At 41.4% G+C, this 15000-nt stretch overlaps 1 protein-coding gene across 5 annotated transcripts in view; it reads right to left on the bottom strand.

The window, feature by feature from the left end:
• LOC108414409 (serine/threonine-protein kinase PAK 3) overlaps window positions 1-15000 on the bottom strand; it is a 77092-nt gene that overhangs the window by 22832 nt on the left and 39260 nt on the right. For 2 of the 5 annotated variants that reach the window (XR_005129491.1, XM_037533295.1), the window contains exons 6-7: window positions 9936-9998; window positions 449-601 (exon numbers count right to left, since the gene is read on the bottom strand). Coding sequence is in view for 4 of the 5 variants with exons in the window: in XM_037533295.1 (XP_037389192.1) it covers window positions 449-601; window positions 9936-9998 (216 nt within the window). In the remaining variant the exon portion in view is untranslated. The remainder of the gene's footprint in view (window positions 1-448; window positions 602-9935; window positions 9999-15000) is intronic. The other 3 variants (XM_037533296.1, XM_037533298.1, XM_037533297.1) reach the window with 3 other exon arrangements.

Raw genomic sequence — 15000 nt, forward strand, 5'->3', positions numbered from 1 at the left:
TCAGCAGCTGGAAACTCTCTGACGCCGTTTCACACGAGTCTCCGATGTGGACGGAATGAAGAATGAAGGGTGTCCGGCGTGACGGTCAGTCTTTAGTGATCTCCTGAGTGTCTGTCGGTCAGTTTCACTCAGAATGTAGACGGACACAAGAATCCAGCAACTCCACACGGTGAGAGGCAGATGCCGTGTATCTCAGCCCCTCTTCACAGACTCATAACTCCGGATGTGAGTCTCGTATGATCTCGTGATGAGATGGAATGGAAAGAGCAGCTCTACAGATTCAGGAAGTGTTTGGACCGGATTTCTGAGCTGGATCATCACGAAGGCACACACAGATACAGACCCATCGGATTGGACACGTTGGTGGGTTTGTGGACCCCAGAGTCAAAGATTCATCACGTGTTTTTGTTTTTGAGCTCAGTTGGTGGAATGGTTGTTTTTCACTTACAGATTTGGTGTGTTCCGGTCGAGGAGCGATGATGGGTGGCACCTCATCATCATCGTCGTCTTCATCTTCGTCCTCCTCCTCCTCTTCCTCATCTTCCTCCTCAGACACCGGAGGAGCGAGCGGAGGCTCGGACGCCGTCTTCGCTCCCTGCTGCTAACACACAAACACCCAGAGCACAACGCAGAGGTTAAAGTGGACGAGCGGACAGGTCAGCTTTTCAAACGTGTAAAGCAAGATATCGTCAGGAGTGGAACATTAAATATTTCACTTCTACTTTTTCCAGATAAATGCTGTAACACTCAAATAAAATTTCCTATTGTAACGTTTAAATTAAATTATTATATTGCTAATAAATTGTTGTATTTCATTTAATAAGCTGCATCGATAATTTAATAAATGACAAAGTCTGTAAAATTTAATTTCATTCTCATCGTACTGTACATTTGACAAATGACCAATGATGCAATAAATAAATTTATTGCTTATTGTAGAACATTTACAATTAATCCTTAATGGAGAGAGACATTCTGCAATATTTAAAATATAATTTTTTATATTGTGAAAATGTAATATTTTTTATATTTTATATTGTGATAAATCCTGTAATATAGAAGTTTAATTCTTATTTAAATTAATCCTTATTATTGTGATAATTCCTGTAATATATGACTCAAATTCTTACTGCAGGTAAATTCTGCAATAATTGAAATAAATCTGTATTACTGTGACAAAAAAAAAAAACACAACTACATTTCAAGCACCAGAGGGCAGCATCATAATCTGAGGAGAGCTCAGCAACCAGGAAGAAAAAGCAGGGTCATCACTCCGTCCACCACACGGCCCAAACACAAAAAACAACATTTACAACAACCGTAAACAATTAATGTATTCAGATATTAGCTAATCCAATCCTGGACTTCAATGAGTGGAAATACGAATGTCCACTGACAGTGTAACTCAGACCTGCCCGTATGAAAATGGAATATACTGTGAAATACTGTACACTTGATATATCAGTTTGTAATAAATCAACCAATTTTGTGTAACTGTACACAAATTTGCATTAAAAAAAAAAAATACAGCAAGAACCGCCTAGAACACATTTCCACGGCAGCGACAGGACAGGATGAACACTTCCGGACGTTTATTAGAATAACTACAAACAGTAGCAAAGTACACAGTAGATTATCTCGTGAATTAGACTGAAGAGCACAGATTTCCCCTGGATGCCTCCAGAAATCTCACAGATTTATTCAATTCCATCAGCAGCTCCTGAGTTAACATAATGAAGCATTGGTCAGATAAAGCAGGAGGGCAGGAAACATCTCAACGCACTGACCCGCTAGACGACAGGGCAAAGAGAGTCAAACACACGGGTTTCGGCTGCGAAAAAGACCTTAAACTTCCAGAACTCCTCAGAACACAAACGGAGCTGAACTCACTGGGCCTGACCTGGGGATGAACATGAGGTGAGAAACACTGATACAGTGAGAGCTGGAGAAACATCTCACTGCAAACTGCCAGCTGAGCTGAATCTGTGGAGACTGACCTCATGCCTGGATGGACTCATGCACTTCAGGGCCACTGTTAATAAAAATGATAGACCACAAAATAACAAAAAAAACGCAATTTTTCGTGAAGTCGTAATGTTTTGAGAAAAAAGTCGGAATAATTGAAGAATAAAATCGTAAGTTTAAGAAGAAAGTCATAACATTTTGAGAATTAATTTTAATAGTTTAAGAACCAGTCGTAATATTTTGACAAATAAAGTCACAATATTTCAAGAAGAGTACAGCATAAGGAATAAAGCATAAATAAAGAATAAAGTCATAATATATGAGAGAAAAGTCGGAATATCCGAAATATTCCGACTCTTTTCTCAAATATTATGCATTATACCATTACATTATGCATAAACGTTGTAATCGTGATATCGGCTCTTATCTTCCTGTGTTTCGCCGCTGTTCGCGCTCGTCTCTTCGCCCGTTTCTCCGCTCCTCCAGTTCTCTGACTGGCTGCTGTTTGAGTGACTCGTTGAGTAAATCTCTGACCGTCTCACTCTGCAGGACTCGTGAACGTTTTTATTTGTAAATATCAAACAGGTCTGATAATATCGGAGGGTCTCCGCTCGCTCCAGAGTTCGATCGGAGGTTCAGGATTCACTTGTTTCTCCGCTCACACTCCAGATCATCCGCTCCGTCCGTCGATCCTGACCTACAAAATTTGTTGCAAATCGTGAGTTAAAGTCGGTGTCGGCCCAGCTTAAGACGCCTGAGCAGTCTCACGCCTTCCCGCCATCCACCGCACGAGAAGCCGACCAATGACTGACCTCCTTGGTCCCTCCTTGGTCCCGGTTGACCAGGTCCAGTCTATATACACTGTCAAAGAGTCGAGACGCCAGGATTTGTTGTCTGTAGAACTAAGAACAATTAGTGGTTGGGATAGTGTAGTGGGTAACACCCCTGCCTTCTACACCCGATCCTTTCAATCCCCACCTGGGTAAACACCCTACACTATACCAATACGAGTCCTTGGGCAAGACTCCCAACACCACCTTCGCCTCCGTGTGTAGAATGATCACACGAAGTCGCTCTGGATCAGAGCGCCAGCCAAATGCCGTATACGTGAATGTGATTAGGGTGGTGCTGACATCACAAAGCACGTGTAGATGTTCAGCCTCTCTAACAGACCTGACGATGTGGTTTCTGACTCACATTTACCCACAAACATGGACTGAATTCAGGCCTCGAGATGTTTCTACTGTCTTTAGCGGTGCTGACACACGTTTCCTTGTTTACAGAGTGTCACACAGTGTTAGAACCCACATGATCCAGTCTACTGGACAGACTGAACACATCCCACCACTCTGAGGCAAGAGCGCGATGGCTGAGGCACGCAGTTAGCATCATGCTAACTGGCTGTAAGCTTCCATTACTCATTAGCTACATTAGCCTCACAGCAAATGGAGAGGAGAAGTAAATTTGCACTGAGCACAAAACGTCAGCTTCTGCAGATCTTGTGAAACCAGCTGTGCGAGTTTCAGACGGCGGATGCCATCAGCGTGAGCACGAGTACCGAGCGATTCCGATCTCTGTCCGCGGAAAAGTTGTTTTCAGAAGTTGTTTCCTTCACGTTCCTCTCAGAGACACCAGGAGGAGGAAGCTCAGGGGAATTTTCTGGAAACTCCCTCGTTCGTGCAGCTACGAGGTGAAGGTGCTGAGCAGAAGTTGCTCTGATCATCACGGCTTTGTTCGCCCATAAAGACATGAATCACACAAACAGCAACACAGTACACAGGAATGATGGTGCTCAAAGAGCCCTTCGCACAATTAAAGGGGTCGCTGTAACATGAAGTGGCTCTTCAGACGGATGGAGAACGTGCAGTAGATGGTTCTATATAGAACCTTTTTGAAAAAGCTTCTATACAGCACCCAAAAGGTTTGTCTAGTCTTACAGTGTCAAGCCTGTAACAACCTTATGTGCACATTTTTCATTGATCTGAAAAACCCATTCCTGATGCAGAGAACCCTTTAATCATGCAAAGGGTTCTGTGACTGTTCATGGTTCTATACAGAACCATTTTCTTTGTTAAAGAACCACTAAAGCAGCATGGTTTTTAAGAGCGTAGTAAAAGTTGTAATTGTAAAAGAAGCCTGACAAACGAGTAAACTTGTCAACTGCGGTCACTAGTCCGGCCCGTACGATATATCAGTTGATATATCGATATCTATAATATCGGCTGATACTGAAAACGATATTTTCACTAATAACCTGCCGAATTTTTTGTTCATAGCATCCCCGGGATTAAAACTCACAATCTCATGGCTCAGCTCACGTTGGCACTTTTTTTGGCCACTTAAAATCAATATTGTTGCAAAATGTGTCAGATCCTAATTATTAGGGCTGAGGATCAAAATTCAACATTTTTATGGGACCAGTGTCTTCCGATGTCATCAGCGTCAGTGAACCAGTACGCATGCTTGGTGTTTTTATTTGAGACTTTTATTTTACTCATCTCTTAACTCACATATCAACTTTTTGTGTAAAGTATTTACTATGAATTATGAACCACTTTCAGGGGCCTTTTTACTGGTGGAATATAATTCGACCCAATTTAAAAAAAATATATAATCAAATTAAATATTTAATTTTAATTTAAAAATGTAATTTAAAAATTAAAAAGTTTATATATATATATATATATATATATATATATATATATATTTATATATATATATATTTTTTTTTTTATTAATAAAAAATATATTTACAATCACAAGTGAAATGAGGGACCTCCAAAAAGGGGCTGGTTAAAAAAAATAAATAAAATTGAGATACATGGTGTTGGTATGACAGCAACCACACAGAATATATAATAAAACTTTTAGATTTTGTGTAGTTATAAATGTAAATAACTGGAATTGTTTAATCACCAAAAATTCACAGCTAAAAAGACTTTCTTGTGAAAAAAGCAGTGCACGCTGCTGACGGACAGAACGAGCTCCATCAGAAGTGTGGACGTTTAGTTCGCTGTTGCTTCTGGTGCGAACGCTGCTGGAGTGGCTGGTGTGAACGACACGTCGGGCTCGATGTGGTTCAGTGATAAACAAATTCACCGTTGCAGTAACTAGAATGAACTTTGATCTTATCAAGAGAGCCTTTCTCCATCATTCAGGCTTAGCAAGTTGGGGCATGTAAACAACTGGGTTTCAGTTAGCTAGAACCGCAGATACTTCACAGGGACACACTAGGGAGGCATTAAACAGACAGTACCGTGTTGCAGCCCTACAAATCATCACTGTTCAAACAGAAACAAGCATCTAAAGTAAGTTTAGTTTAGTAAGTTTACAGCAGAGAATTTCTACCAAGCCCTGTTGGGGCATTTCTATTGGTCCATTCAGCTGATTTTCACAAACTATGTTAAAAAAATGGGGAAATTTTTTTTTATATATTATAAATATATATTATATAACTGTTCTAACAAAACCACATACATCCAAAACGGCAACTTTATAGATGAAGGCAAAAGCATATTTAAATTTACTCCAACTCAATTATAGAAAATTTTATTGCAATAATTTTGGGCCATTTCTGTTCCATTCATCACGATTTGTGCACACAGGGTAACAGGCAGTGCTGATATGACAGCAACCATATGGAAGATGATATAGATCAGTAATTATATCACCTAACATGCTTATTATTACATATATATGCAAATACTGCTGCACTGAAACAAAACAACAACAAAAATAGCTACTGGGGCAAAGTCTGCTTTTTATGGGTCATCTTATGCATTTTTGCATAATTTGAAATTTCCACCAACCAAAAATACCCAACCAGCAGCGTCCTGTGGGCAGCGTCCTGTGGGCAGCGTCCTGTGGGCAGCGTCCTGTGGGCAGCGTCCTGTGACCAATGATGAAGGACTAGAGGATGACCAACACAAACTGTGCAGCAGCAGATGAGCTGTCGTCTCTGACTTTACATCTACAAGGTGGACTGACAAGGTAGGAGTGTCTAATAGAGTGGACAGTGAGTGGACACAGTGTTTAAAAAGTCCAGCAGCACTGCTGTGTCTGATCCACTCGCACCAGCACAACACACTAACACACCACCATGTCAGTGTTACTGCAGTGCTGAGAAAGATCCACCACCCAAATAGTACCTGCTCTGTGAGGGTCCATGGGGGTCCTGACCACTGAAGAACAGGGTAACAGAGTATCAGAGAAACAGATGGACTACAGTCTGTAACTGTAGAACTACAGAGTGCAGCTATACAGTAAGTGGAGCTGATGAAGTGGACAGTGAGCGTAGAAACAAGGAGGTGGACAGAATGTCATGCCTGACCGGTGTATAATGTGATGTCATAGAGGTGGTGCTACTGAACTATATGCACCCACGTGACTTGTGAACATCGTGTTTTCAGAAATTACTCAAACGCTTAAAAAGACGTTTAGGATGAAAAGACGTTTTAGAAACGAGACATTTTCACTGGTGGTTACGGAGCTGAATCGGTGCTACACGCAGCTCAAGACTACGCAGCTTATGTACTGTATAGTTTTCTCCCACCAAACAAGTGCTGCCTTGCCAAATAGGGAGCTGCTGGGTTTATGAGCTACTGGCCACTAAGGTGGTCAGAACACAGGAGTGCTTTAAATGTCCCTCCTTAAAATCTTCACAAAAGGAATCACTGAATCACTAATCACTGTCACGCTTGGCTCCTCCCACTCCTCCATGTTCTCCTGTTGTGTTTACTTCCCAGTCCTGTCCATGTGCTTTTGTTTTGGTTTTCAGTCCTGCCCTCTTGTTTCGTGACTCCACCCCTGATTGTCTCCACCTGTGTTTCCACCTGTCCCTCGTTTACCCTCATGTATTTAAGCCCTGTGTTTGCCCTTTGTTTGATCGTGCTGTTTGGTGTTAGATGTTAGATGTTCTGGTTGTTTGTTGGTGTTGTTCTGGTTGTTTGTTGTTGGTGGTCTGGTTGTGGTTGTTTGTTGGTGGTGGTGGTCTGGTTGTTTGGTGGTCTGGTTGTGGTTGTTTGTTGGTGGTGGTGGTCTGGTTGTTTGGTGGTCTGGTTGTGGTTGTTTTGTTGGTGGTGGTCTGGCTGTTTGGTGGTGTTTTTTGATTCAGTGTTTCTTTCCTCCTGTCTGAACCTCAATCTCTCCATGCTGGCTTTTTGACCCTGGCCTGTCATCACCACGACCCTGGATTTTCCCTCAATAAAAGTCGCTTATCTCAGCGTATGCGTCCGCCTCCTCGCTCCGCGTTTACACTGTAAACCAATTTTTTTTCAATTCTAAAATGTTTTTAGGCTCACTTAACTTATTATTTTTAATCTGTGTGGTTTTATGTACCAAAATCAGTCATAAGTCATTTCCGCATGACGCTTTTCCAGCCTCTCTTCATCCCTTACAACTAAACAGGCTGTTTTGATCACTGTGCCTTTTAGAATAATATGTAAATGAGCTCTGTTCTGATTGAGCGCCCAATTTAAGTTGACGCACTGCTTGTAACTTCAGCATGAACGGGTGTGGCTAAGCGGCTGTAGGCTGAATAAGAAGATATATCGAAATGGCAACTTTACAGTAGAAGGAAAAAATCTTGCTTTTCAGTGTAAATGAAGGTAAAGAAATGTTATTATAAATGATTTTGTGTTGGTGAAATCATCATGAATCAGCTGATATTTGTAAATTATGTAAAAAAAAAAAGAAAAACGGCAAAAGCAAAAATACAAGGTTTTGTTCGGACTGCAGTTATATGTAAATGTGACCTCACCAAAAAAAAAACCCCAAGATGTTTTAGTTCGGTTAAGTTGTGGATTGTATAAACTCTATGGACCACAACATTTAACAATGTTTACATACTGCATCAAACACCTTCCCTTCAAAAGTAAGCAAAACGAGTTTTTCACAATATGATTTGATGTAGTATGTAAACACCGTTAGTCTCAAAGTCTAAGTCTACTCTTCAGTCTATACACTAGTGCTGGGCGATATGACCTCAAATCAATATCGCGATTTATTGAATATTTTACCTCGATTACGATTAATGAACGATGATTTTGTTGTTTTTTTTGGCCTTATAGTTCATTGACTAGGTTTGTGCTGTAAATATGCAGCCGGATCGGAACTCACGCGGCTTTCAATCCAACTCAACATTCGGCGTAATTTTGCGCTGCTGAGAATTTTTCTGTACAAAAACGAAAAGAGACTCATCAAAAACCGTCCGTGTTTAAAAAGATTTCTCTTTTGCCTGAACGCGACCGCAGGAGAACGAGGCCGCAGCGTCAAAGAACAGATAAAAGTCTGAAAGCAAAGCTTAAAGAACCAAAGAAGTGAATCTTTGAAATCTTTTCACAGCTACAACACGTTCTGGTGATGAGCCCAGCTGTCAGTCAGTGAAGCTTCATGATGCTCCTGTGATGCTGGTGAAGATGAAGCTGATCCTCCGGGAGCGACTGGCGTTCGTTGGCAGGTGTGATTGTTTACCTCTGGTTGAGCCGCGTGACGCTCTGCTCTTTTGCACATGTGGGTCAGTTTAGGAGCTGATCTGTTCAGACTGATGTCACAAACAGACCACTTTTAAACGATAATCTGAACAGCCGAACAAAAAAAATCAGATTTGGGCCACTTTCAGCTACTGTGTGAACGTAGCCTTGGCTTCCACGTCACAGACCGGACGTGGCGGAGTCACGTGACTATATGAGTGGTAGTAGGTTTTTAAGGGGACACAGAGTCGGGAAAGGATGAACAGGATTAAAGAAATCTAAACAACCGACAGGGGCAGGATTACGGCCTTTCGATTAATACACCCTCCATATTCTGGAAGCTAAACCTATTTTAAAGTCTTTGTTTTGACAGACATCCACCTATTCAACCTAGAGCAGATTAGCCCCGCCCCCTCATGCTAAATTTATAAGGCGTAATTCATAGATGAGAGAACAGCCCATCCAAACAGAGCCATTGTTCTTAAAGGCACAGGAACCCAAACACCACGTTGAATTCTAAAAGATAAAAGCTGGAAAATAAATTCCGACTGTTTTTTGGCACACAAACCACACAAATGCTATAGGTGGAAAAAAATAGCAATAAAACCCTGTAAAAATGTCAGATATGATGCCTTTAAACATCAACAACATTCATAACTTACTGTTTTTATCCTGTTTATTAAGGCTTGCAGTAGCGGTCAGATATCAGATTACTTAACAGGGGTTTTTCTACATCTTTGCATTTTAGAAAAACGGTGAGATCAAATAAAACATTTAAGATTCTTACCCTGCATGAAATATTTAAAATGTTTGTTTTGGGGTATAAAAATCATAATTTAATTGTTTATTTGCCTTAGAAACAGGTTTCAGGCATTTGAGCATATAAAACACATTCAGTCAACACTTTCAGTGCTGTATATATCATCAGTCATTACTTACATAACTTATAACGAAGTGATGTATGTGCTAGACATGTTTACGTAAGTACAACCACATACACTAACAGGTGGAGCTACGTTGCTAAATAATGTGACTACAAACAGTCGACAGTCTGCAGTGAAATACGTGTCTTGGCAAATAGTGATCCTATCAGGAGTGAACTGCATTACAGGATCTAAAGCTCTAGTCATAATATTACTGTAATATTTTAAATTCCTCATTAAATATTCAAAACAAAACATAACTCACTCGTGAATCCTATTCATGAAAGCGTGCGTCTACCGTGGTTCCAGCTGTCTACATAGGTAATCAATGCTAATATTTAAAGAGGTTTTGCATGAGTTATGAATGTGAACATGTCTAATAAACAACAGATAATAGTAAAGACTTTAAGCAGGGACATGTGCAGTATTACAGAGTACACTGGTGGGTGGAGTTGGCTGCTATAGACTCTAAGCAGTGCAGTAAAATATTGCATGTTATCTTGCCAAACAGTGCTCCAATAGTCTTAGTGCAGTATGAAGCCAGGTAGGGCTGGAGAGATTAAAGGTGAAGTTTTACCTTGTCAAATAATGCGCTGCAGGTTCTAAGGCTGACTGGTGGCCCGGAGGACAGGAGGCGGTTCTGAATGGTAATAAAGGTTGAGAATGGAGGGATATTTAACTCAACACGCACAAACACACAGCATTCAAACACCACAAATGGACTCCCAGTAAAAAAGGGGATATCAGGAGAGGCAGGAACGTAGAGCCCGACCGATACATCGCTCAGCCGATAAAGGACCGACAATTCTCTGCAGTTAAAGAAGCTCAAATCACAATATATTACAGTATAATGACCCTTTTATATAACATCAAATCATTCATTACTGTGCAGCTGATCCATCCAGGCTCCGCCCACTAACGTGTTGTTTTGTAGCTACTGTTGCTAGGTTGGACAAACTTTACAGAATAGAGTTAAAAATGACTAAGCTGTAGAACGGACTCGGTTTATATCACAATACCTACATTTATGTCAGATATTTATTTTGTCCAGCTCAGAAGTGTAGCATTTAAAACTGGAAGCTCAACATTACAGAGCAAATACAATATGAAATTATTAGGTTTAATGGCATTTTTACCAACATTCTGTAAAGCTTCTTCAGCCTCAGAACAGCTGTTATGAAAGAACAATTGTGTGGGCGGAGCCTGGATTTACTGCGTACATACCTTTATAACAGAAATACACTGTGCTGGTAACACATGCACACGTAAAAATCATGATTATGTAATAAAAACATGTAAAACGCATTCAAAACTCACAAATAAGATGAGGAAAAGAAGCGTATGTGAAGAGAACCAATGAAAAAACAACAAAAACAAGCTTATTAACATAAATGAATAAAACTGCTAAGAATTCTGGGAAGCTCCACCCCCAGCACTAAAAATATTTTTAGCATTTAAAGGTGCGGTGTGTAAGACTTAGAGTCACCTAGAGGTGAGGCTGCAGATGGTAACCAGCAGATTCACCCTCCCTCACCCCTCCCTTTCCAAGCGTGTAGTAGAACCTACGGTGGCCGTCAGACTTTCTGCCGTCGTCTTTCCTGATTTCGCTTTGCTTCTTCACGTTTTCTCTTTTTGGACGGCAAAGATTCAGCCTGTCTCGCATTTTCCAGTGCTAAATAATAAGTCTGACCCTCCATTTGTCAAAATTTGCATGGGCAAACTTCTCTCTCTGATTCTTCTTCTTTCTATGTCTTCCAGCCAGAGCTGCAGCACCACCAAATTCAAGCTGCTGCTTCAGCGTAAAAGCATGCAAGACGCCCTCTAGAGGCACTGTTTGGTTTGTCCATTCTGGGCTACGGTAGAAACATGGTAGCGCAGCATGCCGGCCTCTGTTGCGAGACAGCCGCTCCCTATGTGGATATGAAGGGCTCATTCTAAGGGCTCATTGACAAAAACACACTAATACACAGTCACAGGTGATTTCATACTAATGAAAACAGGGTTTGTTCACTATATTCTATTTCTGATACTACATCCCACTAAATCACACACACTGCACCTTTAAGAATCTTTGACCATATGAAATTATATCGGCAATTATCAGAATTTTGAACCCCTAAAATCGGTATCGGCACCGATGACAAGATGCTCATATCGGTCAGGCCCTAAAAGAGGAGAAAGGGTAGAGCAAGAAAGAGAGAGGGGAAGGGAGGTGGAGGGTCTATATCTACGAGGAGGGTGAGAGAGTGTAAATCGTGACTGAAAGAGGAAGCAGCAGAGCGCAATCCCAAAGACGCAAATGCATTTTCTACCTCTTTGGCTGCTCAGCCTTTTGAGAGGAACCGGTAAGTGGAAGCTGTTACAGTGAGCTGAGTAGGTGTCACAGTCATACATGAAGATTAGAGATGTTTCATTTGCCTTTCAAATTGACCAGGCCGAGTTTGAGGCAGACGTGGATTTGAAAGTCAAGCAGTATTTGGTCTCGTCACATTTATCACTGAGATGGCGAAGCGGTACCACAGTAGGAATGGGGGCGACGTTAAACTGCCACTACTGTCACTTTTAATAACATTTTACCAACATATAACACCAGACTACAAGAATATACAGCATTAGACGGATGTCTACCTCGGCATGCAACAGGCTTTTCACTACAACTCCCAAAATGCAATGCAGAAAACTGTCCACGGAAAACTGAGACCAACATTTTCATTCTCCTTGCATAAAAGTGGAAAGCAAAAAAATGAGACATTATTTAAAATATACATCGATCAGGCAGAACATTCTGACCACCTCCTCGTTTCTACGCTCACTGTCCACTTTATCAGCTCCACTTACTGTATAGCTGGACTCTGTAGTTCTACAGTTACAGACTGTAGTCCATCTGTTTCTCTGATACTCTGTTACCCTGTTCTTCAGTGGTCAGGACCCCCATGGACCCTCACAGAGCAGGTACTGTTTGGGTGGTGGATCATTCTCAGCACTGCAGTAACACTGACGTGGTGGTGGTGTGTTAGTGTGTGTTGCGCTGGTCTGAGTCGATCAGACACAGCAGTGCTGCTGGAGTTTTTAAACACTTCAGTGTTGCTGCTGGACTGAGAATCGTCCACCAACCAAAAATATCCAGCGTCAGCCAGCAGCGTCCTGTGGGCAGCGTCCTGTGACCACTGATGAAGGACTAGAGGATGACCAACACAAACTGTGTAGCAGCAGATGAGCTGTCGTCTCTGACTTTACATTCACAAGGTGGACCGACAAGGTAGGAGTGTCTAATAGAGTGGACAGTGAGTGGACGCAGTGTTTAAAAACTCCAGCAGCACTGCTGTGTCTGATCCACTCGCACCAGCACAACACACACTAACACACCACCACCACGTCAGTGTTACTGCAGTGCTGAGAATGACCCACCACCCAAATAGTACCTGCTCTGTGAGGGTCCATGGGGGTCCTGACCACTGAAGAACAGGGTAACAGAGTATCAGAGAAACAGATGGACTACAGTCTGTAACTGTAGAACTACAGAGTGCAGCTATACGGTCAGTGGAGCTGATAAAGTGGACAATGAGTGTAGAAACGAGGAGGTGGTCAGAACGTTCTGCCTGACCAGTGTATTTAACATTGGTAATTTCTTCTGCCAAAAAGAGAAGTTTCACCACAAGTGGTAAAAATTCTAACAATGAAATGTATGCAAAAAATATAATCTAACACAGCTACTTCTAAATGTGTGCGGTACAGTTAACAGCAGACGCTTTTTGTTGCTCAGCGTTATACATGCATGGTGTAAAACACAATGTCATCAGATATGACAACACAAGCTGAGCACTTCAAACCCGACGGTGTGGGCAGAGCTAACAGCTGCAGAATGTCCAACTCACAGCAATCATCTTAATGAGAAACATATTCCATATGATTGTCTATAGTTCTGTATAACTCCTTTTCAAGGGACAACACTCTGCTACTATTCTCTCTATATGTCGACTTAAGTTCAAGTTTGTGTCTGTGAATGTAATAAAGTGTAAAACAAGGAAAAACCTCATTTTTATATGAACAATTTTTATTTAATTGTATTTTTTACCTGTATCACTGCAGAGGCCACAGCAGACTGCTGTTCGCACAAAGTGCTTTTACTTAATGACACTTAAGTGCATTCTCAAGCAAGTACTTCTGTCATTTTTACTCAATTTTTAGTCAAAAGTATTTTTTTTTTAAGTGTTCTTAAAACAAAGGCACTCTGACAGACTGTAATACACTACAGGAAGCGTAGGGGGCGATACGGCTTCTACTGTTTCATTTAAAAAGCTCTATAATGTTCATATGATCCACACAGTCGCTCTGACAGACTCTAATACACTACAGGAAGCGTAGGGGGCGATACGGCTTCTACTGTTTCATTTAAAAAGCTCTATAATGTTCATATGATCCACACAGTCGCTCTGACAGACTGTAATACACTACAGGAAGCGTAGGGGGCGATACGGCTTCTACTGTTTCATTTAAAAAGCTCTATAATGTTCATATGATCCACACAGTCGCTCTGACAGACTGTAATACACTACAGGAAGCGTAGGGGGCGATACGGCTTCTACTGTTTCATTTAAAAAGCTCTATAATGTTCATATGATCCACACAGTCGCTCTGACAGACTGTAATACACTACAGGAAGCGTAGGGGGCGATACGGCTTCTACTGTTTCATTTAAAAAGCTCTATAATGTTCATATGATCCACACAGTCGCTCTGACAGACTGTAATACCCTACAGGAAGCGTAGGGGGCGATACGGCTTCTACTGTTTCATTTAAAAAGCTCTATAATGTTCATATGATCCACACAGTCGCTCTGACAGACTGTAATACACTACAGGAAGCGTAGGGGGCGATACGGCTTCTACTGTTTCATTTAAAAAGCTCTATAATGTTCATATGATCCACACAGTCGCTCTGACAGACTGTAATACACTACAGGAAGCGTAGGGGGCGATACGGCTTCTACTGTTTCATTTAAAAAGCTCTATAATGTTCATATGATCCACACAGTCGCTCTGACAGACTGTAATACACTACAGGAAGCGTAGGGGGCGATACGGCTTCTACTGTTTCATTTAAAAAGCTCTATAATGTTCATATGATCCACACAGTCGCTCTGACAGACTGTAATACACTACAGGAAGCGTAGGGGGCGATACGGCTTCTACTGTTTCATTTAAAAAGCTCTATAATGTTCATATGATCCACACAGTCGCTCTGACAGACTGTAATACACTACAGGAAGCGTAGGGGGCGATACGGCTTCTACTGTTTCATTTAAAAAGCTCTATAATGTTCATATGATCCACACAGTCGCTCTGACAGACTGTAATACACTACAGGAAGCGTAGGGGGCGATACGGCTTCTACTGTTTCATTTAAAAAGCTCTATAATGTTCATATGATCCACACAGTCGCTCTGACAGACTGTAATACACTACAGGAAGCGTAGGGGGCGATACGGCTTCTACTGTTTCATTTAAAAAGCTCTATAATGTTCATATGATCCACACAGTCGCTCTGACAGACTGTAATACACTACAGGAAGCGTAGGGGGCGATACGGCTTCTACTGTTTCATTTAAAAAGCTCTATAATGTTCATATGATCCACACAGTC

This window comes from Pygocentrus nattereri, chromosome 23, assembly GCF_015220715.1.
Source record: "Pygocentrus nattereri isolate fPygNat1 chromosome 23, fPygNat1.pri, whole genome shotgun sequence".
Lineage (NCBI taxonomy): Eukaryota > Metazoa > Chordata > Actinopteri > Characiformes > Serrasalmidae > Pygocentrus > Pygocentrus nattereri.